This window comes from Alosa pseudoharengus, unplaced genomic scaffold (genome assembly GCF_046254945.1).
Source record: "Alosa pseudoharengus isolate Yale_2024_CS ecotype anadromous, Long Island Sound unplaced genomic scaffold, YU_APseudo_1.1 YU_APseudo_1.1_scf_16, whole genome shotgun sequence".
NCBI lineage: Eukaryota > Metazoa > Chordata > Actinopteri > Clupeiformes > Clupeidae > Alosa > Alosa pseudoharengus.
Window position 1 is genome coordinate 20,007,338 of NW_027468630.1, and position 27,818 is coordinate 20,035,155.

The 27,818-nt window shown below is 41.6% G+C and overlaps 3 protein-coding genes across 3 annotated transcripts in view; 1 reads left to right on the forward strand and 2 right to left on the reverse strand.

Annotated features, from left to right (window-relative positions):
* Positions 1-14,447, reverse strand: part of cers3a (ceramide synthase 3a) — a 34,145-nt gene extending 19,698 nt beyond the window's left edge. Inside the window, exons 1-3 of the mRNA XM_076287370.1 lie at positions 14,358-14,447; positions 12,377-12,562; positions 11,862-11,979 (exon numbers count right to left, since the gene is read on the reverse strand). Coding sequence (XP_076143485.1) covers positions 11,862-11,979; positions 12,377-12,549 — 291 coding nt within the window. The 5' untranslated portion in view covers positions 12,550-12,562; positions 14,358-14,447. The remainder of the gene's footprint in view (positions 1-11,861; positions 11,980-12,376; positions 12,563-14,357) is intronic.
* Positions 14,448-16,166: 1,719 nt separating this feature from the next.
* Positions 16,167-19,505, reverse strand: lins1 (lines homolog 1). The gene is made up of 6 exons (XM_076288148.1): positions 19,051-19,505; positions 18,866-18,955; positions 18,542-18,683; positions 17,843-18,406; positions 17,149-17,335; positions 16,167-16,979 (listed from the first exon to the last, which is right to left on the reverse strand). The coding sequence occupies exons 1-6, from the start codon at positions 19,405-19,407 to the stop codon at positions 16,274-16,276; spliced, it is 2,046 nt and encodes a 681-aa protein (XP_076144263.1). The 5' UTR covers positions 19,408-19,505; the 3' UTR covers positions 16,167-16,273.
* Positions 19,506-20,404: 899 nt separating this feature from the next.
* On the forward strand, positions 20,405-24,717 carry LOC143125249 (major histocompatibility complex class I-related protein 1-like). The gene is made up of 6 exons (XM_076286590.1): positions 20,405-20,414; positions 20,550-20,564; positions 20,874-21,053; positions 21,581-21,859; positions 22,192-22,473; positions 24,659-24,717. Exons 1-6 carry the CDS (start codon positions 20,405-20,407, stop codon positions 24,715-24,717), a joined length of 825 nt encoding a protein of 274 aa, XP_076142705.1.
* The last annotated feature ends 3,101 nt before the right edge of the window (positions 24,718-27,818 follow it).

Below are 27,818 nucleotides of genomic sequence, written 5' to 3' on the forward strand. Positions count from 1 at the left end.
CCTCCCTCCCACCTTAAGCACACCATCTTCTCCTATGAAGGGATCAAGAGTGTACAAGTGTTCATTGTTCTGTCGCAAAGTTTTTCCTTGTCTTATTGTGTTTATTTCATCTTTGTACATCTCACTTTGTAGAGCCTTAACTATGACACATTCTGCTTTCTTCCTTTCTGTTACAGTAGCTAGGTGGTTTGATTTATCTTTCTTTATCCATCTTAATATGCGAGCGACGGCTTTGGTTGCGCTAGACCAAGAGGAAAAGTTGGACAGACGGTCTGCTAGACCCGGCTGTTCTGTGCTTAGGACTCGAGCTACTTTTACCTCTGGATCTCCTACTGACAGCTCTAGTGAGATTTCTGTAGAGAGATCAATATTCTTTTCCCATAAGAACTTAGGTCCGGTAAACCAATTGGAGGTCAGCATCTCTCTAACAGTCAATCCTCTCGACGCGTGATCTGCCGGATTTTCTTCTGTGGTGATGTAATTCCATTGTTGAGGTGTTGAACTCTGGTGTATTCTCTGCACTCTGTTTGCAACAAACACGTGGAAGCGGCGTGCCTCATTGTTGACATATCCAAGTACGACTTTGGAATCTGTCCAGAAAAATTCATCAATATTTTCATATTCCAGTTCACCTTTAAGCATGCTGCTTGCCTTCACAGAGGTGACTGCGGCTGTCAGTTCTAATCTGGGAATGGTAGTCAATTTCATGGGGGCCACTCTTGATTTTGCCATCACCAGAGCACAGTGGATGTTTCCTCTTAGATTTCAGAGTCTTACGTATGAGCACTGGCCATAGCCCACAGTACTTGCGTCGGAGAAATGGTGCAATTCTGCCTTGATGACTTCTCCAAAACTAGCAGGTGCATAGCAGCGGGGTATACTTAGTTCCTTTAGATTGGCGAGATTCTCTTTCCAGCACTCTCACCGTGGCTTGAGCACAGGCGGCAAGGGCTCATCCCAGCCAGTGCCCTGTTTACACATTTCCTGCAGGATTCTTTTTCCACCTAGTAGCACAGGTGCAATGAACCCAAGGGGGTCGTACACCGAAGCGACTGTAGATAATATGTTACGTCTTGTGGCAGGTTGATCTTGGAGTTGGATTCTGAACTTGAAGCAGTCAGATTCTCTATGCCACTGGATGCCTAGTGTTCTTTCTAATGGGACATCATCAAAGGTGTACTCAACATCCTTGACCTCTGCTTGTTCTGATGCAGGGATGCTTTCCATTACGGTTCTATCATTGGACATGAATTTATGCAACCGAAGGCCGCCCTTTGCACAAAGCATTCTCGCTTCTGTGGCTAGTCTTATTGCATACTCTGTGTTGAGCACACTGGCCACGCCATCATCAACATAAAAGTTCTTCATTATGAACTGGGCCCCAAGAGGGTATTCATCACTGTACTCTTGAGCTAGGTGTTTCAATCCATAGTTTGCGCATGCAGGTGACGACGTGGCACCAAAGAGATGGACTTTCATACGGAACACGTCTGGTTTTCTGTCTAGGTCACCCTCCCTCCACCAAAGGAAGCGTAGGTAGTTTCTGTCAGGCTCATTGACATGAAACTGGTGGAACATTTTTTCCACATCGCACATCAGTGCTATGGGGTGTTGACGAAATCTGATGAGAATGCCATTCAGATTGTTGATCAAATCTGGCCCTTGGAGTAGGTGATCATTTAGGCATGTACCCTGATATTTTGCTGAACAGTCAAAAGACCACGCGCAGCTTTCCTGGCCTTTTTGAGTGATATACTCCGTGATGAGGTAAGTACCAGGTCTCTCCCTTAATGCCATCTTCTATAGTTTCCTCAGCATCTCCCCTGTCTATGATTTCTTTCATGAAGTCGGTGTAATGTTTGTGGAATGTCTGATCTCTGGATAGCCTTCGTTTTAAGTGGTTGAGTCTGATAATGGCTAGCTGTGTATTGTCGGGTAGTGCGGGTCTTCCTTTGAATGGCAGGGGCATTTCATAATGACCATGACTGTTTTTCTTTATGTTGTCTTTTATTTTGTTTAGGAACAGGATGTCATCTTGTGACACTTTCTTACTGTCTTCACTTGTCTATAAAGTCACTTTCTAAGATACGAATGACATCTGCTGGAGTGATCGGGGGGAGCTCTTTAACAGCTACTCGGTGACATAGACTGCTTGTTTGGGACATATCAAGGCGTGCTGGTGAATATCCCACTATACTCCATCCGAGATCTGTCTGTATGCCGTAAGGTTCCTCATCACCACCCACGATTACCTTTCTGGGAGCCATAGCCCTTGAACAGTTATAGCCTATCAGCAGACCAATCTCGCAGTCCTGAAGAGGTGGAATTTCTTTAGCGATAGCCACAAGGTGTCTCCAACTCTTGGCGGTCTCACAGGTGGGTATATGAGTCCGATTTACTGGTATGCATTCTCTTGTGTAGGGGAGATCAATGAGATTAGCTGAACTGTAGCTTCTCACTTGAAGGCCTGTTACTCTACTACTTTGCAAAACTGTGTCTTTATCTAACATGGTGGTCAGCTTCAATCTAACAGGATAGCAATCACTGATTGATCAATAAATGTGGTGTCACTTTGAGTGTCAAGTAGTGCGTATACTAATTTTTCATTGTTTGGATTGTTTTTTGTAGACACCCATACTGGCACAATCATAGAGGTATTAGTAGTCTGACCTGAAGCTACATTTAGAGCTGTGGCGCTTGCATCATTAGGCACTTTATGTGGATGAACTGATGGAGTAGGCCTTGTATGCTTCACAAAATTGTGGTCGTGTAAACTAGTAGGATGCCTGTCTTCGCAACTGTTGCATGTGTGTCGATGGCGACAGTCTTTAGAATTATGTCCTGGTCGTAGACAACCATAGCAAAGCTTTCTTTCCTGCACAAATTTCTTACGCTCTTCCAGGTTTTTAGCTGCGAATTTAGTGCAATTGTAAATCTGATGTGTACTGTCTTGGCAGAATGTGCATGGTGGCTTTGCATGTGACCTTTCCGTTTTACTTTGGTCCTCATTATTTATTTGTATGTTTAACACTCTAACTTTCCCACCGTTGTTTTCTTTCAGGTTTCTTTTCTCCATAACTGTGTCTGAGGACCGGAGAGCATAGAAGGAAGTTACAGGGTTACATGCGATTTCTGCTTCCGTTGCCACAAATGCGGAAAACTCTTGAAATGTTGGGAATTCTTGATTTCGACTTAAAGGACTGTGTGACCTGCTGATTCCATCTAGAGATGATCCAGTCAGGTAGTTTCTGTACTAGTTTTTGGTTCTCTTGACAGTCGTTCAAGATATTGAGACCCTTTACATGAGGCATTGCGTCTTGGCAGGCATTCAGAAAGTCAGAGTATTCTCTAAGATTGACTGCATCCTTCGAGTTGATTCTAGGCCAGTTAGCAAGTCTTTCTCTGAAAGCTTTCTGTATAATGAATGGCTGTTTAGTCGGCTCCAGGCATCGTGATAAGCCTCATCAACGTTTCTGTAGAAGGCTCCCTCTAGAGTTTAAAGGGCTGGTCCACTCACATATTTCTTTAGATAAAAGAGTTTGTCTGCAGCAGAGATGTTCTTTTTGTCAATAAGTGCCATGAAGGAGGCTTTCCATTCTATAAACTGAATCGGATCACCAGTGAACACTGTTGGCTCTAGTGTTGGGAGTCTGCTTAGGGCTATGCTATCCTTGTGCGAAAGAGGGCATATCACCGTTTTGTTGGGCTGTATTTTGTTCTATTTTCGGTTTAACTTCAAGATCATAATCAAAGTGTAGGGCGTTTATTTCTCTTTCTGTTTCCTGGGTGTAGACCTTTAATTTAGCTTGAGCTGCTTTTAAGTCCTTCTCTGCTTGCAATCTTTCTAGTTCTAATTTTTGAGATTCAAGGGCCTTCTTATGTTGTTCTTCTAACTGTTGTATTTTGTCTTTGTGCTCCCTTTCCTTTAAGAGCACTTCATATACCGCTTCTTTAGCTGCAACCTCTGCTGCAGCGTCTGCGCGTTTACCTGCTAAGCAAGACACATTAGAGTGTTGGCTATATTCATGGCTCACTTTGGAGACAGTGGACCCATAGATAGAACGAGCGTAATCACATTCAAGTAGCGTGCGGAGGCGGTTTCTCTCCTTTTCAGCATCAAAGTCATCGATACCTGCTATTCTCTCATATGTAATTTTGTTAATGTCTGCGGTTACAGCCTCACATGCATCTACACGTCGCCTTATATCAGATGAAGGTGTGACAAGTTGTCTTATTTCATCATATAACTTAATCACATTATTTTTTTACTTCTTCTAGTGTATCAACGAGGATGGCTAGCTGAGTTGTTGTAATGTCATATTTTAGTTGTTTACGTGTATTGCGGACCTCAGCTTTCCAATTCTGATATGCAGTGAGAAATTTCTTCTCTTTTTTCTGTGCTTCTTTTTGATAAGCTAAGATTTTTTCAGTTGGAACACGAGAGCGTTCAGAGTGTCGTGTGCCTTGGTTATCTTTATCGCCATTCTGTTTTTGCACTTGAAGGCTACTTAGCTCTTGCTCTTTGTTTTGAATTTTCCCTTCTAGTTCTTGTATTTTCTCTGCATCAGTTTCACTTTCTAAGGTGACATTAAGTTCCTTGATTTCCGTTTGGAAACTTTGTATCTGCTCGTCTAACTCATTAGACTCTAAATCCAATGCTTCTAACTGTGACATTTTAACTTATTTAACATGCACATCAAAACAACTTTACTACTCTATTAAATTTGTCAAATTATATGAAATTGCAAAATGTCAAAATATCAAAAGTTAAACCATGAAAGGTCAACGACATCCACATCAATATCAACACAACCATTAACCTTAATGTTGCATAGGCTATATTGAAAGAGTCCATAGAACGCAAAACAGGTCAGTTTAAATGTTCATGCATGCAAATACGTTCAGTGAATTGAGCGCCAAAAACTGTTTCTTCTCTTTGTTTAAGTGAGCGCCAAAAGTCTCTTCTTCCTTTGTTCGATTTAGCGCCAAAAATAGTCTCTTCTGTCGTTGTTCAGGTTAGCAATTCGTGTCTACTCATACCTGTTAGCCATTGTGTGTTGTGTTCACTCGAACCCGTTAGCCATATCTTGTATCCACCGAGACCCTCTGCTCGCTGCCCGTGGTATTACAGCGCTCCCCGTTGACTGCAGATCCGGTAACGTCGCCTTTTGTGTCGGTCTCGGTCCGTGCAGGAGATGGAGCTCTATCGTCTGGACGATGTGGAGAACGTAGGGTGAATCAGGACCGTGGAATCTCTCCGTTTTCCTCAGTCGTCTTCGCGGCGTCAGAGCACTCGATGAAGTTGAAGCGCTTACTGTAGCTACCTCTACTGAAAGATGGCTCGAAGACTGATGTTGCACGAAGATCACTTTGGTTTATTAGCCTACACAGAAGTTGAGTAAAGCCGTGTAACAACGTAATACGTAGACTAATAACTTTCATAAACTCTTTAACCACTTGTAAACACCTGCAAACACCGTAAGAGCTTGTCAACTCTCCAGTAAAGGAGCAAACTTTTCTTTAAACTACAAAATATCTTAACATGCATCCGTTCCAGCTTTGCATTCCATTCAGCTTCACTGTACCAGAGAATGTCTAATAAGGGGAGAACTGCCACTCTCGGAAAACTTCCGGTTTCTGAACTGGTTGCAGTTCCTTCTGTGGTTCCACATGAGGGCGCTCGTCCACGAGTGCAGAATGCATGGAGGTCTATGGAGCTGTACCCCTCAAAATCCACTTTTCTCGGGATATAATTTTTTTTCAAGTAATTTGAATATTGTATTCGAAAGGGGAGGCAAAGAAAATACACTTGGTGGAGTATTATATTTTTTAAAGTCACTTAATTGTTCTAAAAAGCCTTTCAAACGTGTCAATGACGTCACTCATTAGCACAATGCTAGCGTGTTATGGGCAACAACGACCCAAACTGTAAGAAATCAAAAGGACATAAGTACTCGTTCATTCAACTTTTGACCTATAACCCATGTTGAAGTTATACAAACTACAATCAAATCTGAGATTTGTCAACGACAATCAGGTGAAAGAGACAAATTTAGCCGTCTAGCTCCATTGACTCCCATTCATTCTGCACTCATGGCGATCGCCCCCAGTGGAAATATGGTGGAACTGCAACCAAAATTCGGTACAATGGGACTTAATAGAGCATCACAGTCCCGCCCCTCCTCCGAGAGAGCTAGTTTCCGGAAGTAAATTTCCCATTCATTTCTCCCATTGACGTTTTGGAAAAATCCGTATCTAAAGAGTTTTAGAGCATGTCTTAGGCTAATCAGCTACGGCGTAACTCATAAGCATACAACATATCATTTCGAGTGAAAAAACGAATAGAAAGTTCAAAAAAAGTCAAAGGTACAAGACTGTGTACATATTTTCATTTCCAAGCGAAGGAACTACTCATCCCATAAACCACCGGGCCTCACTGAAAAATATATAAGCAGCACGAACCAGCGCGAAATATTCATTTCCAACCGGCGACAGCAGCGAACCATCTCCTCCAAACAATGTTTTTTATATAGTTAATAGCAGTTATTTCAGGAGTAATCGTGTAAATAATAGTGTTATATTTACCATCGTGTATTTTATATCGTGTGTGTGAAAGCGGTTAACGTTAACGTTAGCAACATTGTGCAGTGCTTCGTATCTGACTGCCATCCTGATGCATGGACCGGTGCAGGGTCTGCTCTTGGACCACCATATTCAGTTTATTAACTTGAATTATTACACAAAATGTTCATTAAATGTACGAAGAAATATTTCTAGGTTAATGATTGATATAGCTCGTGCAGTATGAAGGCTACAGACAGTAGCCTAGCTAATGTTAACTAGCATTACCAACCTCCCTGCAAAACTCACCACACAACTTCGTAGGTTTGATAGGTCTTGTTCCTCATGCTGGCCCATACAAAACCCACAAGCTGACCCTCGACACACAACAGTCAATAATGTGACCCGATTTAAAGTGGTTTTCACCCCTTTGGACACTCTTGATTTCGTCCTTGAAACTGAAATATTCACGGGCCAGAGGCATGGACGGTTTGCTAACCATTTTACTGCAGTGTGGTAGCATCCAGCTTTATCAGCTAGCTAGCTAGTTCAAAGGTTTAAGTTCTTAATGGGGATATACAGGGCTTTTTATGCCTCGTCTAAGTTGATGTTTCATATAAACAACAATTCATGTTCATAGAAACAACAAGGTCACTAAAACATAATATATTTCATACCTGTGTTGCAGCATGTAGGCTAATGTTAGCAGCATTATAATGACATTCTAATGTCTGAAAGGCTAATGATTAGCTAGCCTATCGGCTACCTGAAAAGTTAAGTGTTCAAACTAGCATTTACAGTGTTCTATTTGATGGTGTATTGGCCCTGACTAAGTTTGTGTGATATATAAACCACAATCCTTGTTGATACAAGTACCAATGTTCGTCTAGAAAGTTTTTATTCACATTAAGATTTTCGCCATAGGCAGTAAAAGACTCCGCCATCTTGTCAATAATTTTCGCTGATTCAAGTTTCAAACTATGACTGAATGGCCTTTCCACCAATCAGAGGCATCACTGTGGGATTGTGGGATTGTTCAGGATTGTGGGTAATGAAGTACTTATCCAAGACATCGCGAATAAAAGACATTTCTCTCAAAATGAGGTTAGTGCCCCGTGAACTTTTGGCGTCTATATGAGCATACACAATCGCTTAGTACAGCCGTAGCTGGTTTTGAGTCTACCATGTGCAGTTAAGTTTTTATGGCTTATACCCGAATTGTCAATGGAGAAATTGCATTGAATTCTTACTTCCGGAAACTCCTGTGGGCGGGACTGTGATGCTCTATAGTCTATACGGAGTGGCAGGCTCTCCGTAGACGGGCTCTGACTGTACTGTTCATTCTGACACAGGTAGCTTCCTTCCGTAGAAGTGCATGGTAGGATCATGTCAAAATAAAAGTCCCTTTTAAAGTGAAGTGCTCAATAAAAGTCCTTTGTCCCTTTTTAAAAGTTTTAACATTACTTTGCATAAACAAACTATAAAAGTATAAACACATAGTATATAAACACACTTATTTAACAGGGTTATCTACACAATGTAGCATACGCTTCCTGCGCCTTACCTGTGAATTCTCTTCTAACAAACGTCACCCATTCCGAATGAGGCCAAGACCTCTCAGTTGCAATGCGCTCAAATGTCTCGAAAAAAATCTCTGGAGATTCTGCACAAAACCGTGGCATGATCTTCAAACACCTAGCACTACAGATATCAAAGCGACCCTCATGATCCCGCTGACGCTGATTATCTTGGCTTTCTCTCTTTGTCTGTTCCAGCTTTGTGCTAGCTACCTGCAATTCAAGTTGTAAATCACGCTCTCTTTTCTCACGCTGTTCTCATACAGCCGGTCTTTCTCTCTGCGTATTTCTCTAGTGCGCTCATCTGTTAGCCCAAGCTGCAAAGCTAATTTATCCACAAGCCCGATTTTCTTCATGTCCTCTGCATGCTCAATCTCCATGAAATCAAACAGCTGCACTATCTGTGGCTTAGTGAGCTTTATGAGCCGACATAGAGTTACCTCCTCTGCCATAAACTCCTCAGCATTAAACTCAATTTTTACCAGGAGGCAAGATGTTATCAAAAGTCAATTCAAAAGTAGCCAAAATGTCAGGCCAAACCCAAATGTATTCAAAATGCAACTACCTTGCCAAAGTTGCTCCACACAGAATATATTAACACTCGTCAATGCACAGAATGTCCCAGTATAGGCCTACCATTGACTGAACAATCAAAAGAACGTTAGGTATCTTAAACGTATAATGCAGGCAAACAAACGCCTTAATTAGCCTGTCACACAATAATATCAATCACGCACGAGATGAAATTGAGCCCTCAGTGCAACTTGCCCTGCGTGTATGTGGTAACTTGAGTTGGGAGTCTATATCAGTGGTGTGGGTGAAGATGTTGATATGTAAAGACTAAAGACTACAAGAGGAACCAGCTTACCGACTTCCCAGGCGAGCGTGCATACCGGGCCAGCACAGGTCTTGCTCTTTCCCGAGAGCGGCCAGCTCTTGCGGTTGTTCGGTTTTGGGAGTTCAAGTTTTGATTAGTAAAGTCCGGGTGCCAGACGAAAACGTTGTATAAAGATAAACAAAAATCACAATAGTCCGAAGGGACGTCGGAGAAACAGGTAATCCTAGTCAGCGTTGGCGAGTAGCGTGCACACTTTCAAACTCCTGCGCGAGAGTGGCGTTTTCGCGCTCCTCCAGGTATCCACCTGTAATCAATTTTTAAAACATCGCGCCTGCCACGCCCAGCAGTCAGCTGGCCCCAAGGCAGCCATTCATCAGTGTGTGTTATCCCTCAACCTGACCCTAACAATAGACCTCTGAAGTTCGCCTACAAAAAAGATCCAAAACGGCCATCTTTGCAATCGCCAGATACCGGATGTCAAAGATGGCAGCTTTTTTGTAGGCGAACTTCAGAGGTCTAGGCTATACGCAAAACCCCAGTGACCGTCAAATTCAATTTATTTTTATGGACTCAGTGCACTTCCACATAACACGAGTCAAAAATGGTATTATACAGAGCAACACACACACACACACACACACACTGACTCACGCACCACACGTCCTCAAGCACACCTTCTAACACAACAAGCACCCTCATCAAGGGGCCCTGGGAGCAATCATCATGACACTTGAGTTTGTTTAGGTTGAAGAAAGATCTAACTGTGTTTGTCTCGTGGTGAGAACCCCCCTCTGTAATCCCATCAAAGGGATTCTAATGGCCAGTGCGCATACATCCACAGCAGGGGGTAAACATGCGCATTTGACCTTGGCAACCCTGACCCTGTGCTCAGACACATGTGGACCAACTATCACTAACTCATCATGAGTCATGACCACAGAGGAGGCAACAACGGTTGTTATGACGCCAAAGGCACCAGCAAGTCAAAATCATGGCCAAACTGTGTCATGCACTCTAAAAAATGCTGGGTTGAAAACAACCCAAACTGGGTTGTTTTCAACCCAGCCGCTGAGTAAAATGTGGTCCAACACAGCATTGGGTTATCTTAACCAAGCAAATTGGGTTACTAAATTTAACCCAACAACTGGGTTGACATTTAACCTATATGTTGGGTTATGTTGACACAACTGTTTAGTTAAAGTTACATAACGTTTGGGTTAAGTAACCAAATCCCCCCAAAACTACTGGTTGATTTTTAAAATACTCTGCTTGTACAAACTTGTAATAACTCAAAGTTTGTATTTACTTACTTGAAAGTCACACCTTCTGTTAACAGCTTTAGGCCTGATATAGACAGTCTATATTAAATGTCCATCAAAAGCCATGCAATGAAATAAAAAAGTTAAACATAATTATTTATTTGATAGTTTTCTTTATTTTTGAATAGATAGCCTAGTATAAAATGCATGTGATACTTCCATGAAGGCAGGCAGATTCCAAAGTCCGTTTTGGGGGTCAGTCCTGTCAATCAAAGAAAAAAAGAGTGCATTTTAATCACGGTTAGCCTACAAAACTTTATATCAAGACGTGCATGAACCATTACCAGTGCATGATGTTGACAGACATAAAAATCCACCAGGAGACAAATTATTAGTGCAACACACTCGGAAACCATGACCACCTCATATTATGGAGTTGTAATACCGGTAATACAAAACGTGCGTTTAAATGTCAGATGAGCTTGATAACACTAGCAGGTAACATTACCATTAACGTTAGCCTAACATTAGGCTGACAGTCAGCAGTGCTAACGTTAGCTAGCTATGTTAACACATTCTTAGTGAATCCAAGTTAATGTTACCACCAAGAACCACCCAGTAAGTTACATGGCTATCATATGAGGCTACCCTGAATGATTTAATAAGATGTTGTTTGGCATGATTATTATCGTAAGTTACGTGTGTTGTGAAGAGACTACTTCGACTGTTAGCTAGTTCTAGTTGACAAACGTTAGCCACGAAGCATATTTAATTAGCATGAAGTTTCCAAGTCTGCTAACGTTACCTACCAGCTGCTGGTATGCTAATTGTAGTTCGTTGTAAAAGTTTGTTTTGTTTCTGTTCAGCAGTTCCTACCCAGTGAATACAGAAATATGTTTTATGAGTCTGTCTTTGTGTAGATTTAACATTAACAGTAGCTAATATTAGCTGGAATGAATGACACCTGCTAACCTGCTTGAAGCTGAACGAAATGGCAGGCAGAATATTCCTTGATATCACGAAGGGTATGTCTCTGGGTGGACTTTTAAAATCCGTCTGGATAAAAATAAATAAATAAAAGCATATACATACCTTCCGAAATCACCTGATTTCCATTCCATGTTGACAGCTGCTGGACTGGACGGTTGAAAGAATATGCCTGCCTGCCGATTTTTTTTCTCTCAACCTTCAAATAACTATGCAGCTGTGTTGAAGTCACCCTGGTGCTGGGTAGTGTACTCCACGTCAGGTGGGGGACAGGGGGGAGCACAGCCCTAAACTATCAACCCAGCAGTGATAAACTATCAACCCAGCAAGCTGGGTTACAGAAATGACCCAATATGAGTAAAAACAACCAAACAAAACGACCCAACAGCCTCAACCCAGCGTTTGGGTTGAAAAAATAACCCAGCATTTTTTAGAGTGTGAGTCAGCCTGTAAAACACAGGAGGTCAAGTTATAACTACGCTAGGAAGAAAGAAAAAGTTAGAAGAGTCACAGGAAGTCCATATGCAGCTATAGAAAAGTGAAACGAAGGAGGTCAAGTTAAAGCTATACACTAGTAAGAAATACAAAGTTAGGAGAGTCACAGGAAGTCCAAACACAGCTAAAGAAAGTGTGCTGTACCTGTCGTGGGTTTTTGGAGTGAGAATTGAAATAGACTTCAAGCACCGGGTTGTGTGCTACTTTGAGTCTCGCCGGCTCTTTCACTCCCAGCCAGGCAGCCCATGGTGTCGCAATAACCCTGCAGGTGAAAATGACGGGCTAACAGAGACCACACAACAACACACATCTTGAATTTTCCCTTGGGGATTAATAAAGTATCTATCTATCTATCTATCTATTTATCATGAACTCAGGAAATAGGTGATACACAGGACAACACTGTTCTCCCATGGAGACATATTAATATTTCCCTACAGTTAAAATATGGAGATTTTGTCAGTATACATCTTTATCACTATGTGTAGTGATTGTATGTCTCTATGTATGTGGTCAGAATGATCATATCACAATGCACCAATCCTTTGATCATGTCCAGTCAGCGAGACAGTAGTCTTCAGGCAAAACCACTCTAGTTCATGGCCTTCCAGAGCAGTCCTCCTCCACCTCATTGTTGCATTTACATTCCTCTGTCTTACCTTTCAAAGAGGTATCGGACTACCAGGAAAGCAACGGCGAGGGGCACTGTGATATAAAGGTGGGACACTCTGGCATAGACACGCCCCTCTTTGTCTTCCAGGTCGCTCCATGTGAGGTTATATGGAAGCCAGAGACGGTCCCACCAGAACCACTCGCTAATCGTCTCAATCATCCCGCCACCGAGGCTGCAAAACAAAACAAACACACACACACACACACACACACACACACACAAACATATATACACACACACAAAAACACACAAACACAGTTGTCAGCAATACATCAACGGACATGTTCATGCCCTTTTCAACACAAAAAGTGTTGATAAAGGGAGTAGATATAAGGGACTTCAGGGGAGATCAACTTTAGCAGGGGAGAGAGGGGCCCTTCTTCTTCTGTTTTGCAGCTGTTTGAACACCTCTTTATACTAACCCCATTTGTCTACCACCGGGGATTGTCGCCCAAGCCAGAGTAGGTGTATTTCCAGTCCTTATTTCCGATGTAAATATTTGCAAAGTGCTCCTCAACCCTTTCTGCTACAGCTGCTCTCTCATGGTGCCGCAGTGAACAAACGCACAGGCAGTCAATGCCGAAGCCTAGCAACCATTACCAACGATGGCTGCCTCACAAAGTGTGTGTACACTTTACAAAAAGACCAAAAATAAAGAAAAAAAGAGAGAGGCCTGTCCTCTGTGTAGTCCTCTGATCTGCAATCTCTGACCATGTAAGAGGCCATAGGTCTTTCTTTTTGTGAGAGTACGGAAAAACACCGCTGCTGAAACAGTCAACAGTAAATAGGGGCCTGTATGGCCTTAGGCAAGATTAGTGGCACAAACACACAAGCCCTCACACACCTGCTCCCATCCTTCATTCAATTGGTCATTAAAAGCACACAGTAAGTTAGAAATCCTCCCTATCAACCAGTTAACCTCATACCCAGACACAAAGATTACAGTTTTACAGCAATTACAGTATTAAGACCTGATCTGTCAAACTGTCCCAATGTGTTGAAATTGGCTTAGATGAAAAGCAGTTGGAAAAATAAACAAGCAAAACAAAAGAATTCTCCAGAACAATGCTGACTGACACAGATTGTAGAGTAAAGGTTATCATCAACCTATCGAATGCAGACTCAACAGTCATGGCTCAGATAGGATAAGCCTCAATAAATGAAAGTATGAAACGTACAAAATAGCTCATGAAAAACATATTCTTGAAGCGTCTTAGTGAAATGGTATGCCCACTTAACGTAACTTCAGAACGGCCTGAAACCACATATGTGTCAACATAAATTAAGTTTAACAAACAGTGCCACAAACAACTTCAGACACAATGCTGAGAGAGAGAGAGCTTTAAACCGACACATTCATTAAGCACCATCAGGTTGGGCACTCAGGGGTGCTAGGTATTCTAAGACACGGTGCCGTTTCTGCCCAGAATTTTGTTTCCATGAGTACTTGGCAAAGAAACACAAACATTCTTTAGAAAAAGCTGGAGATTAAGCCTAGCAGGCTGAACAATGACATGACATTGGAGGAAAAACTGTAGCCGGTCAGTGAATTATTTTCAAACCAGCAAGCGTTAAAACATTCTCAGAATTCTTTCAGGAAGCTAGGGAGAGTGAAGGACAGAAAAGAGTACCCTAAAGGTAGGAATTACCTCCAGACACCAGGTAGTCCATCACCTGTAACACTTTCTCTAACTCTATATCCAAAAATTGGACCTCACAGAATGAATTATAACCCTGAATCAGCTAATGTCTTTTTTCAGAAAGTATCAGAGCTGTCTTATCATCTTAGCCAGGTACCCAACAGGTACTTGCCTTTTTTCAAACAAACACTAGCTATAGTCTTGTCTATTTTTTGTATCATAATGCGGGTAAAATGCGCTTGTTCGACTAAGTTATCACAATAGAGAAACAGTCATTTAAAAGGTGAGACAAGGTCGAAGAGAGAATGCGAGAGACGACCAACATACCTTTCCTACCTCCACGTTTTCAGGAGAGAGAGCAAGAAAGAAAGAGAGAGAGAGAGAGGGAAAGAGGGAGGGACGGCAGGAGCACAGGTAAAGAGGGCCGTCCCCCCCGTAGCACTGCACTGCTGCTTACGGTGGGAAAGTGCCCAGTGGCTGATAGCAGGGATCTCCTCACAGGCACACTCTTTGTTTGGAATTCTTTAGGGTCACACCCAGCTCAGGAGCTCTCCACAAGTGGGTGAATGACAAGGTCCACGCTGGAGCAGTCCTGAGATGTATGTGTGTGTGTGTGTGTGTGTGTGTGTGTGTGTGTGTGCACACAGGCCTCAGTGATCAACCTCATGCATAACTCATTTGCATGAAACAACTGATAGAGAAACCAGGATGTCATCGGCATGTCACAGATAACACATATCTCTGTTTTTCTCTCCTGGTGACAGATGACCGCAGGAGTGCTCAGCGTTTTCCAGAGGCAATGTGAGGGCATGTGGGAAACCACACTAACGGAGAGTGAGGCAGCACTGCCAGGTCGTCTGTGTGTTTGAGTGGGTGTAGTCGTTGCTACAGGCCGACTAGCTAAGCGTCATGTTTGATCTGTTATGTTGTTTTAACAGCCATGTCTGTGTGTGTGCTTAGGAGGTGGAGACAGCTGCTTGCCATCCAATTAGAGGAGAGGGTTGGACCCTCCCGGATCACAGTCCAACACTACCTGGACAAAAGGATCAGCTCCTTGTTCACAGGGAAAAGAGGCCTCTGAAAAACATGATTATCTGGTGCCAATTTAAATCATGTTCTGTAAAAAACAAAAGAACTGTGTAGAGGAACAAGGCATGTTATATTTAACTTAATAACAAACTTCCTTAACTCAGTTGCCCTAATTAAGTTCCCTGAACAAATAATATGAACATATTTTATAGTAGCTGTTAAGTCCTGGTCATAAAGGCTGTTTCACTGGGTTAAGGAAACTCTGGCCAATTATCATCTTTGCTTATCCCGAGTTTACTCAAATGTACCAAATGTAGTGTCAACACTACACCAATGTAACTGTGTAAACAATGGCTATTAGCCAACATGTTTGTTAGAACCCGTTTACATTTGTTTTCAAAACGTGTTTTGGGTGATCCGATCACAAGTGATCTGTTTTTAATACAAGTGTAAACAATCACTAAGGGGCATTGTGAATGTGTGATCCAATCAGGATTGCTGTGGTCTGAGATGCATTTGACCACAAATCCTTTGTAGTGTAAACGCTAATGCGTTTTGGTGCGTCCCGGACAATGGGAGTTCAAATTACTGTGATATTGGCAGTACCAGAATCTGATCATAAGTGGTCTGTGAGGTTTCTGGCTGTACACCTTGGATACATGAGTAAACAGCGATGGTTTCTCGACTAACCACTTGTGATCGGATGAAGACACATCTTAAAACAAATGTAAACAGGCCCTAAATGACAATTAATTAGCATACCTTTTCATTATAGTACTGTTGCTAGAAATTAATCTGTATTAGTTAACCGTAAAAACACTTGCTGAAAACTTCGTTTTAAAATGTTATAAAGGCAAAGTAATTGTTAAATTATACTGACGACTAAATAGTACATCGTTTTGTCAGCCTGCATATTACAATTTCATTCATTACTACTGTTCTTATCAGTTCATATGGATGACACACCACAGATAATATAAACACTTAACATAATTACTATAAATAAGAAATTATATAACATATCTTTACAGAACAACAACAACTTACTTGTCTTACTCACAAGATTTATTTGAATAAAATGGCTAGGCAAAGATGGTTAAGTCTTAATTTGATGTTTTTGACTTTGACTTTATTTGATGTATTTGACACCTCTGAAATCATATTTACATGTTTAAGTGCATTACATTTGGAATCCACCAGTGAAAACTAGCGAATCAATCCACTTTTTCTTCAATTAGTGCCAGGAGCTTTATGAGTGAGGCAGGATTATAGGGAAACAGGTTCTTTCTCTGTAGCCTTGACACAACTGTCCTTAGTTCCATGAGGCAAAGCACTACTTTTTGAGCTAGAGATGTCTGTGTGCACTTGACAAGAGCTACCTGCTTACTTGGTTCCAAGCTTGCTTTGGAGTCTGGCAGGGAGACACACTGTCTGTCTCCCTCTGAGCTGTGAGACCCTGCTGGAACTTTTCGGCCTGTGTCAGGTGAGCCGGCACACACATCCACCTCTTCCTTCTCCTCCCCGGAGTCCTCCGAACTCCCATAATCCACCAGACGTGAGCACGCATGTGGGCCCGAGCAGGCGTTGCTCGGACTGTCACCTGAATGAGATTCTCTCATTTCACTTACAGTGGATCTGTCGTGCATAGCTGACGTTTGGCTACTGTTCTTCCTCCACCCTCTGCCCTGCCTTTGGACGTCCTGTCCCTCAATGAGCCGACACGAATTGCAGAAGCCCTCCCAGTCATCCCGTAGGAGCTTCAAATAGCGGACGATGTACTCCAGGAAACAGGTTTCCGAAGAGATCAGGAAGTCGAGCAGCACAGAGTGGTCGAACATTAGAACTCTAAGGAGTAGCACAAAATGGCAGTGGGGGTTCAACCCCTTCTCACAAGAGCTGGCCGCAGAGAGGACACCCAAGCTATAAGAGAACCATGCACAACAAGTCAGCCATTCATTAGTTTGTCAGTGAAATACAACTTCATAATCTACATACAATTTTGAAGACAGAGACGACAACTTTATTATCAACAACAGGAAATTCTATATGGAATGAACTCCTGTCCCTTGACAGCATGACCTTGTCTTACCTTTTCTGATGTGTGTGTAGTATAATTAAGGCCCTGGCAGCCTCTACCATGTCATCATCCTGGTCCGCAAACACCAGTGACACACAAAAACAAGGATGGCAGCTCTGCCTCAGCTGAACACAATGCTGGTTCAGGAACAGAAGTAACTTATTTAAATGCCTCAACGTATGAATGGTCTGGCTGCCACCTAAGAGACAGAATTTATTAGTGAGTAGTGAAGGAAAACACTGCCACCTGCTGTCGACACAGCCACACTACAAAGTATATGAATGCACATACAAATTATATGAATATACTACAGGTGCATCTCAAAAAATTTAATATATTGGAAAGGTCCATTGCCCTGCCCAGATTGAGAGATTAAAGGCTCAGGAAACCATTGCTCTTCTCAGGTCGCCATTTCTGTATTATTCATTCTTTTTTCTAATATTTTGAGATACATGATTTTTGTTCATTTCTACGAACTGTAAAACTGTAATTATCAAGGTTAGAATAATCAAGATTAAAACAAATAAAGCCTTGAAATATTAGACTTTATGTGTAATAAATAACGATTACCTGAAAGTTTCACTTTTTGAAATGAATTACAGGAAAAAATTAACTTTTCCATGATATTCTAATTTTTTTTAGATGCACCTGTACGGAATATGCCACCACTTTGAGTAACCAAGATTTTAAAACAAATGCAGCTTACTCTTAGAATGAGCGGACTGTGTTTGGTGTTCCAAAGATTTCAGAAGAACCAGGCTCACCGCTCTCAACATCACATCATCAGCTCTCTCTTCTGAACATGACTGGTTGGTCCCACCAAAAAAACTGGGGCTGGCGCTCACAGGCACATGACTCAGCCAACCACAGTCCACTGCCTCTAGCACAGACTCTGTGAGCGCACCCATATCCTCAGCCAGGTACGGATCTCCGTGGGCTGTGGGGAATGGGGCTCCTGAGAGCCAATCCTCACCAGTCCTCTGAAGAAGTGTTTTCTTCAGGAGCAAAAGGACATGCTTCTTCACGAAATAGTCTACACGAGTGTCTAGAAGTTGTAGAAGAACTGGAGCTTGGAGGAATAACAGCCTCTGGCTTGAAAAGCAGGTGCCCAGCCGGAATCGGACAGCAGTGAGGGCTTCCAGCAGGTCCATGAATGTGGTCAGTGTTGTCTCCCAGTCACAAGCATTTCTAATGTCCTCAGCCAGGAGAAGAGACGAGTACCAGGATGTGATACCTGAGTCCGTCCTTGTGAGTAATATTTCAATGTGCTCTGAGAAGGAGATCAAGCACTAGAATGAGCCAGGCATGGTCAAACTCAAGTCTTTTAGAACAAATATCTGTTGTCTTTTAGTACAAATATCTGTTTTTAAATAGTCAAAATAGTCCACCAAAGGGCTAAGTTTACCTGACTTATGCCCAGTGTTTCCTTTGAGGACTTCCTTTATCACAGCCGTAAGGGACCAGATGGCAGCATCCAATTTATAACAGGAACTGTGCATTTGGAATGCCTCTTCGCACATCCTTTGCATCACTATGCCACGTGCATTCTAGATATGATAAGAGGAATTGATAGCCTAACATTAATTAAAGGTTACATACACATACAGCAATGACAAAAGTAAAAATAGGCCAGCTTACATCCTTAGAACAAACTAAAATGAAAGGCCTACTATTGCTCATAGGGAATTTGACATACTGTATGTAATTATGAAGCAAGTAGGCTACTCACTGAACTCTGAAGTTCACAAATTAAGAGTGAGGATAGACATTTTGCTGCCAAATGGGACAACAATCGATTACTGTTGCCAAAAAGGGATAACTGTGGAAAAGAATAAAAGAATTACAATGTGGCAGAGTTGAACAAGTAGGCTGAGCCTGCACACATTTTGACGAGCACTGAACAACACAACTTACAGTGCTGGAAATTAAATTGAATTCTTCATGAAGCACCCGAAACAGACTTTGTATGTACAGTCTGAGGTCCTGTGGTGACTTGTTATCCAGGAGTTTGACTGACATTTTTTCAACAAGTGAGAGAGCCAGAGGCGTAACTTGTAAAACTACATTTCCATGACAGTGAGATATGATTTCCTTCTCTTTTTGATAACTTTTATCAGATTCAATGGAAGGTGGAGAAAGACCACTAGTGACAGAGGGACTGCTAATACTCGCAATGATGACAGGCGCCAATTCCCGAAAATCTTTACTAGGTAGTCCTCCCAACTGCACACGGCCATATGCATCTTGTAAAACCAAAGATATAACATCCATGAAGATGCATAAAAGGCTAACGATGGCCTATAATTGCAGAAGTATTCAATAGTCTACCTACACAGCCAGCTATCTCAACTTCCTCATGATTGTTTTCATCTTCTTCGCTACCTTGCTCTGGACAAGCATTGGACGTGGCATTACCCGGACGTAGCATTACCGCCACCATCTGGACTGGAGAGTAAACGAACGAAAAATCCTCTGTAGGAGAGACATGGCAGGCAAAAATACAGTTGTGATGTGACCAACCACATTAAAGAATGTGGATATTAGAATTAGAATATTTGTTACAACTTGATCCTGCAGAGAAAGTGCTAGGCCTATTTCATAACAAGACATTCTGTAGCCTAAACTTGGACAAATATAACATTTGTTAGAGTTTCTGACTGACTGTTAACATAGCCTACTATTCAGGACTGCACTGTAATCTGTGTTTAACATGTTTATAATAATATAATGTCATGTGTATTAACCACTTAAAAACTAATTCACTGCAGTCACCTGGTTCATAATGGCATACATTCCTCGCCAGTATTAGCCTACTTTGTGTCAGAAGAGAACTGGACGGATGCCCAGGTGCTCTGCAGAGAGAAGTTCACAGATCTGGCTACCGTTGAAAGTGAAAAGGACATGGTCCGACAGCTCGCTAAAGACCGTGGTTACAGCGGTGAAGTCTGGATAGGCCTGTATCAGGGTGTGTACTATTGGCAGTGGAAGTAAACTATTGTGTGATGCACTGAAATGACATGGTCACTGTGCTAAACTGTAACTAAAATAAGTCTGAGTCAACACTGAGACTTTGCACTCTCTCCATTCAGAGGAGAAACGGGCAGGGTGGGCGTGGTGAAACCACTACAACACCTGTAACCTTTACACTACATACATACAAGAGTCTGTGAAAATGCTGTAGGGGGTTCCAGTAGATTTACTTTAATTAATCATAAATAGAGCAAAATAGGAATCGATCTATGAACATGCTGTTATGGTGACAACCAAAATGGATCGCAGTAAGACTTCTCAGAAAGGAAAGTGCTCTCAATAGCAATAGTCTAGCCTGGGAGAACCAAGATGAACCTGCTGTAGTCTGTAGCTTTTTAGTATGGATGCTCTCCTTACACTCCTTGGTTTTCTTACTTTTGCAGTGAAGACAGGCACAGGTAAGGACACATGCCTTAGAGTGAATATTTCTGTATCTTTACGCATATACAGTATGTTTATGAGAATTTGTAGTTGCTTACATGAAAATTCATTCTCTACTCTCAATAGGCCTATTAGTGTTCACAATTGGCTGGAGGTGTCAGTTACATCTTAAATTGCACTTAATATGACATTATTTTGATAAATAAGAATACTTTTTATCACTTATATCAAGAATTAATCAAGCCGTTCTCATTTATCAGTTACCACAGTCAATTCTCATTTATAATTGCATTACTAAGTTTCTGTACAACCCTCCTAACCAACAGGGTCACATTCCTTGGTGGTCTTTGCAACATTCATCATTGGAGACACGCCGTTCCCAGAGTTCAGCGCGGTTGTGATGCTGGACGACATCCAGCTGGGTTACTACGACTCAGATGTGAGAACATTTATCTTGAGAGGATTTAAGTCAGAGTCTGAGGATGTTGTACTTCAGGAGGACGCCAGTGTGGTCTTTGGACACGTAAATAGGGGCATGAAATATAGAGCCTCAAACCTGAGACAGCGATCCAACCACACGAGTGGTATGTATTGTGCATATTGAGAGTGGGTGTGGTGGCCTTCATAGGTCATGTTTACATTATGACTTAAGGCAAAAGTTGGATCAACAATTACTCATTTAACCATTAAAAAGACCCATGTATTGTACTAAAACACAAAACCTAATATGTCCAGATACCTTTGTACCTGTTGTGTATTCTTGAATTTCCCCTGGGGATCAATAAAGTATCTATCTATCTATCTATCTATCTGTATTTGCTTTCTCTGTGAAATATTGTATTGTATCTATCTATCTATCTATCTATCTATCTATCTATCTTTACTGGAAATATTTTTTTCACTTTGGATAACATCTAAGTCAATATCAAAGTCATGCTGTATGACTAATTTTAAAGTTAATAATTTACTGCAAAGTTACTGAATACCAGCTACTATATTATTGAGTATCCTTCTCTTTTTCCCCCTCATGCAGGCGTCAATGTCCAGCAGAGAATCACAGGGTGTGAGTTGCTGGATGATGACCAGCCTGGTCCAATGGCAGTGAAGGATGCCTTCAACGGGCAGACTGGAGACCATCTGTCCTTCACCAACGACCAGCACAGCTTCTGGAGCCAGTGGCAGTGGCCGGCCATGTGGGATAAGCTGCAGTTCAGCCAGGTGAAGTGGCTATATGAGAACATTTACCAACCCATCTGTCTCAGGACCCTCAGGACATACCTGAGGAAACAGAGGAATCGCGTCATGAGGAAAGGTACCGTACTGGCCACTGTTCGCCATAGCCATTTTCTTTTTTTCCATTTCTTTTTTTTACATATATTTTTGGGCTTTTTATGGCATTATATAAAGGCATTATTCAGAAAGGATAGTGAAGATACTGACAGGAAGGAAGTGGGAGAGAGAGATGGGATGGGATCGGGAAACAACCCGGGTCAGACTCGAGCACCCTTGGGCGCTTGGATTCGTATTTGGTACGGGCGCTGTAGCCAGCTGTGCCACAGCACCCACGCCATAGCCATTTTTCGCCATTGCCAAAGGTACTGCATTATTGCTTATGCACCACTACATTATGCAACTCCTCCACAGTGAAGCCGAGAGTCAGGCTCCTCCAGAAGACACTCCCAGACTCTGGAGGGGCCAAAGTGACCTGCCTGGCCACTGGTTTCTACCCCCGTCACATCAACCTGACCCTGCTCAGAGACGGCCAGCCTGTATCTGACCACCAGATCACTGGCGGAGAGCTGTTACCTAACGGAGATGAGACGTACCAGATGAGGAAGAGCTTGGAGGTCAGCGCAGAGGAGCATCACCACTACACCTGCACAGCTGAACACCTCAGTTTGGACAACAAACTGCATATTGCTTTGGGTATAACTGGGGTTTTGACATTGGCTCCTTTAGATTTGTATTTGTATTCAGTGTTTGTTATATCCATTTATTATGACCGCCGCGCAGCGAAGCATTAGTCAGATTTATTTTTATTTTTCGCATGTCCAAATTTCCGTCAAGGATTCCCGGGACACTGTAAGACCAGGGTACACGAAACTTGGTGGGCATGTAACCCCACATGGATAGCATGGAACCTCCTTTTTTCGTTTTGATCTGTAGCCCCCCCCCCACCCCCCCCCCCCCCCCCCGCTGGACTGGACCCCCCGAAAGGAGGGTAGGGCAGACACAGTTTTCTGTGAATATCTTGAGAACCGTCGGGCCTAGGATGACCAATTTTTTGCATATGTTTTCCTCCAGGGGTCATGTAAACCCATTCCATATGCACACATGTGCATAAACAGATACACACGCACACACATACATTCACAGTAATAATATGTATGACACATACTCACACAGTAGACATATATACGCATGCATGCACATGCACACACACAGGCACATAAACAGGCAAACACACAAGCACATGCACATGCACGCACACACACCCACACATAAACATAAACATGTACACGCACACATGCACACAATTCAAGAATTTCTCAGAATTATGAACAGGCAAGATGGGGGTGGGGTTGTATAAAATGTATATTACATGTGAAATCTATGAACTAATCATGTTTTGGTACTTGTTGTCTAGCAGATACCAGGGAGAATTGAGTGTGCATAATGCAATTCAGTGAGAGAGTTAGAATCATATATGCCTTTCAGCGTGACTTATTTTTGTGGAAAACATGTGCTGGACTGGGCGGCGGTCATATTTTGTACCACTCTGCGGTACATCTAGTTTTAGGTTTTGAATGGACGGGCATATAGTAAGAATATACAGTGAGTTAAAACTGCTGATGTGCTTGTTCAGTGTTTTACTTTCCTGATTTGCTTTTTTGCAGGGAGTGAATGGGACTCAGCAACTACACCCATAGTGTCCACTGCACTGGTGACTGTGTGTGTGTGCCTGGCTGGAGCTGCTACTGGGGTCTTTCTATTGTGTAAGAGGAAAACAACAAAAGGTAAAACAACAGCTACTGTGACTGTAAACTAGCTTTTAGTTTACAATCACTTAGTCTTTCAGACAAAGGTGTAACTTTGGGTTGAGGATTGGAGGGGGTGAGCTTCATCATGCTCTATAACAGATCAGTGGATTTCCTGCCATGTTTAGTACTCACCTGTACCCAGTGTGATCATTATGTAAGCCCTGGACACTTCAATTGTCTTGTTGTGATATCGATTGTTCAGGGGAAGACGCTGCATAAAGTTGAGTCAAATTTTATGTTCATTATTGCTGTGTCCTTTACTTGTTTGCCCATCGTGGTCTATTGATTTTGTATCAAAGAAGCTGTGAGTGTTCCTTTTGTAACAGCATCTTGTCAAGACTGAAAGAATATTTGGAAACTTAATATCCAGTTTTTCCTCGCTCTGTTGACATGGAAGCAAATTCTAAGTAAAAACAAAAACATACTATGCAACTGGATGGGAATATAATATGTTCCCATGCCACTGCCTGTTTCCCTCACATGGACAAAGGTCTTTGTGATGCTGTGTTCCGTATCCTACAGCAACAGATCTCTTTTCAGACTAGAATGGGTCACTCTGTCACAGGTCAGGATCAAAGATTCTAGAACAGAGCTCTGTTCTAGAATCTTTGGTCAGGACTCCCTTCTAGCTCCTGGTGCTTATTTACAGAGAAGGCTAATTGTGTATTAGTGAGCCAGAAGATGGCAATGGCTCCAGTCTAACCTACTGGATCCTCCAGAGTTGTGTTCCTTTTTATCTTTCTATATCTGGCTAAAGCAGATATCACACTGGAAACTGGGCATACTGAACAACAGGTGTGTCTTGACTGTGTAATAAGGGGGGAGAATGAGCACAGGGAAGGGAGGGGAAGTTTCTGGAAGAAATGTAGTAAAAGTTTTGTTGTTCAAGTGAATACTTTTTTTAATTTGTGTTTGTGGCATACTCTAATAATTTATGATTATTCTTGTGCTATATTCTTGAACATTTTGATAATTGAGAGGCACTTTTAGACGGGGCTTAAAATATTGTTTTCTTTTTTTCCTCCTGTGCCTAACTTTCTGACTGACATATATTCATTTTTGTATAACAGATAAGGGATCCCAGACTTCTCTGCAGAGTAACTACACAGCAACTCCAGGTGAGCTTTGAGGACAAAGTAAACAAAGAGTTCAGATGGAAAACCATCAAAAATGAGATAACGGTGGTGAGTGAATGCTCTCCACCACACATACAGTAGTATACGTTAATCAAATAATTTAGCTTCAAAACCTGCTAAATACCACTCTCTTCCTGGTCTGAAGTATCGATTTGTATAGGCAAAAACCTACAGGAGCCCAATAAAAAATGCTAATTTAAAAGAAAAGTGGTCAGAGAGATTTAGAGGGTTTTGCATGAACTCTTCAAATATAAACAGGTCATAACATAACATGAATTTACTGATGACATTGCAATAGGGGCGAACGGGGTACGATGAGCATATGGGTATGATGAGCCTTCCCTTTTTTCTAGAAAACCGTAAAAATGTGACAGCATTTTAAGGAAGAGGGCATCATTCTTTACAATATGTGGAAAGGTATAGCACATGGCAAATGCGGTAAAAAAATATATGTGTAAAAATATTATTTTTTGCTCTCGAAGTGGATTTCATTCATGTCCAGAGTTAGGGTGATTTAGAGAAAATGTGAATAGAACAACATTCAAATGCATTACACCTCAATTGGTGCCCTTTTAAGCTATGATGTGAGGGCTAAATAAAATCATGAATGTTACCTTATATTACAGTAGTTTGTTGTGAGAAGCATTTTCTTTCAAAATGGTGGTTGTTGGGCAAGATGAGCCACCAGGGCTGGAGTAAGTTGAACCAGATAACTACTTTGCATCTGTAAGTTTGCCTTTATTTTGTGACCTTTATGGTTGCTCAGTGTTGCCAAGAGCTAAAGAGACAAGGCAGCAAATTAATCAGACTTATTTAAGTGAATTAAATGGGCGAAATCAAAGGTAAACAAGCGACAACATTTTTTATTGGCCTATGTCTTGGCAAATTGTCAGTTGAATCTATTTGGCAAATTCACAGTAAAACGATGGTGTTTGTTACTATTTGTAGAAATTAAATTATTATTTAAAGAAAATAAAAATGTTTTACATTAAATCTTTGTGTTGGCTCAACTTACCCCACACATAGGCTCATTGTTGAGCCACAAGATCAACTTTATTGTACAGAGCATGTCTTTACCCGTATAAGATATCTAAGATTTGTTGATTACAGAAGTAGTAGAACACTTTAAAAATTTGTTTGGTGTAAAGATTACAAAACAAAACCTCTTTGACATGTCAGAATGATGAAGAATGTAAAAAAATGTCTCATCTTACCCCACTCTCCCCTACAAACACAAACATCAAGTGAAGAAAAAAACATCAAGTGAAGAAAAAACAACAACATGCATATTTCACTGATTCTTTTTTGGGGAAAGCTGATGATCTTTTGTGACCATGTTTTATTGAAACATTTCCTTTAAGGGGAGGACCCAAGTGAGACGTCCAGTGACACACATTCTGAGCTGTCATCACATATGGATAACAGGATCGTGGAACATTCATAGGAAATGTTCACAGAGCTCACAACAATATGTCAACAGTCATAACAACTACGAAAAACCAACAGATCTCCAATGGAGGAAAATGTCCCCTGAACAATCTCCCTTCTTTCCTCTGTAGATTCACAGTTTCACATCACAAATCCTCACTGGTGCACACCCACATAAGAGGATTATATAGATGTTATTTTCTTATTTTAGATAGAAAACTACTATATTATTTCAGATTGTTAGATAACAGTTTTTGCCCATTGCTTGAACACTATAGACACATGCTTAGACCAAAGTAACAAAACTTGAAGCTTTTGTTACTATACCTTAAACACAGTGTAACCATACCTTAAACAAAAGCGCTGCACCTTTCTGCAACACATTTGCTCCTGCACACAACACACTGTTTCATACATAAGACACTTCGTTCATAAATGAAATCTCATGGGTACCATTGGGACAACACATCTATTCAAGATACAAAACATATTGGGTGATTGAAAACACTTACTGTAGACACACATCTGAAAATACTTACTTACAAAACTGAACACCAATCAGCCAGCCACAAATAGGCCTCAGTTGAGCCATTTTGAGAACTTTGCAAGCATGGAGGCAGGGAGAACAAGAGGTAGAGGAAGACAAAGAGAGAGAAGAGTAGGAGGTGGTTGAAGAGGCTATGCACAAAACAATATTTCAGATGATATTAGAGAAACTTTGGTAGATCATGTGATAAATCATGGCCTGACAATGAGGGAAGCTGGGCAGAGAGTCCACCACATCTAAGCCTGTTTTACAGTATAGTGTGCTTCTGTTTTTAGGTTTGTTTTATTTTTGCATTACTGCATTTACTGTACTGTACTGTAAAGTATAGTACTGTGATGTACAGTATTGACTTGATGTCATTTGTAACCTTTCAGTACTTTCATTTTTGTTTTTTGTCAAAACCTTAGTTGAAAAAAAAACAACAAAAACTGTAAGTGATGGCCCCAGCTGTGGCACAACTGGCTGGGGCACCTGCACCGTACACCGGCGACCCGGGTTCGACTCCCGCCCCGTGGTCCTTTCCGGATCCCACCCCGACTCTCTCTCCCACTCACTTCCTGTCATTCTCCACTGTCCTATCAAATTAAAGGCATAAAAAGCCCCAAAAAATATTTAAAAAATTGAGCTTCACAGAATGCTAACAGATAAACTGATTAAAAGCAGTGAAAATTAAAGACTGCAGTGTTTTAAACTAGATGTACCGCAGAGTGGTACAAAATATGACCGCCGCCCAGTCCAGCACATTTTTTCCACAAAAATAAATCACGCTGAAAGGCCTATATGATTCTAACTGTCTCACTAAATTGCATTATCCACACTCAATTCTCACTGGTATCTGTTAGACAACAAGTACCAAAACATGATTAGTTCATAGATTTCACATGTAAAAATGTTATACAACCCCACCCCCATCTTGCCTGTTCATAATTCTGAGAAATTCTTGTGTGTGTGTGTGTACATGTTGATGTTTATGTGTGTGGGTGTGTGTGTGTGTGTGTGCGTGCTTGTGTGTGTGCCTGCGTATGTGCCTGTTTGTGCATGTGCATGCATGCGTACATATGTCTACTGTGTGAGTATGTGTCATACGTATGATTACTGTGAATGTATGTGTGTGCGTGT

Excerpts from the sequence above, each read along its gene's own strand:
- lins1 (XM_076288148.1), bottom strand. The coding sequence starts at position 19,407 with ATGGATGTTATATCTTTGGTTTTACAAGATGCATATGGCCGTGTGCAG. Across the intron at positions 18,956-19,050 it reads TCAATTTAATTTCCAGCACT|TTATCCCTTTTTGGCAACAG; the intron begins GTAAGTTGTGTT and ends TCTTTTCCACAG. Across the intron at positions 18,684-18,865 it reads TTTGTGAACTTCAGAGTTCA|AATGCACGTGGCATAGTGAT; the intron begins GTGAGTAGCCTA and ends TATCATATCTAG.
- LOC143125249 (XM_076286590.1), top strand. Across the intron at positions 21,054-21,580 it reads TGTACTTCAGGAGGACGCCA|GCGTCAATGTCCAGCAGAGA; the intron begins GTGTGGTCTTTG and ends CCCCTCATGCAG. Across the intron at positions 22,474-24,658 it reads CAAACTGCATATTGCTTTGG|ATAAGGGATCCCAGACTTCT; the intron begins GTATAACTGGGG and ends TTTGTATAACAG.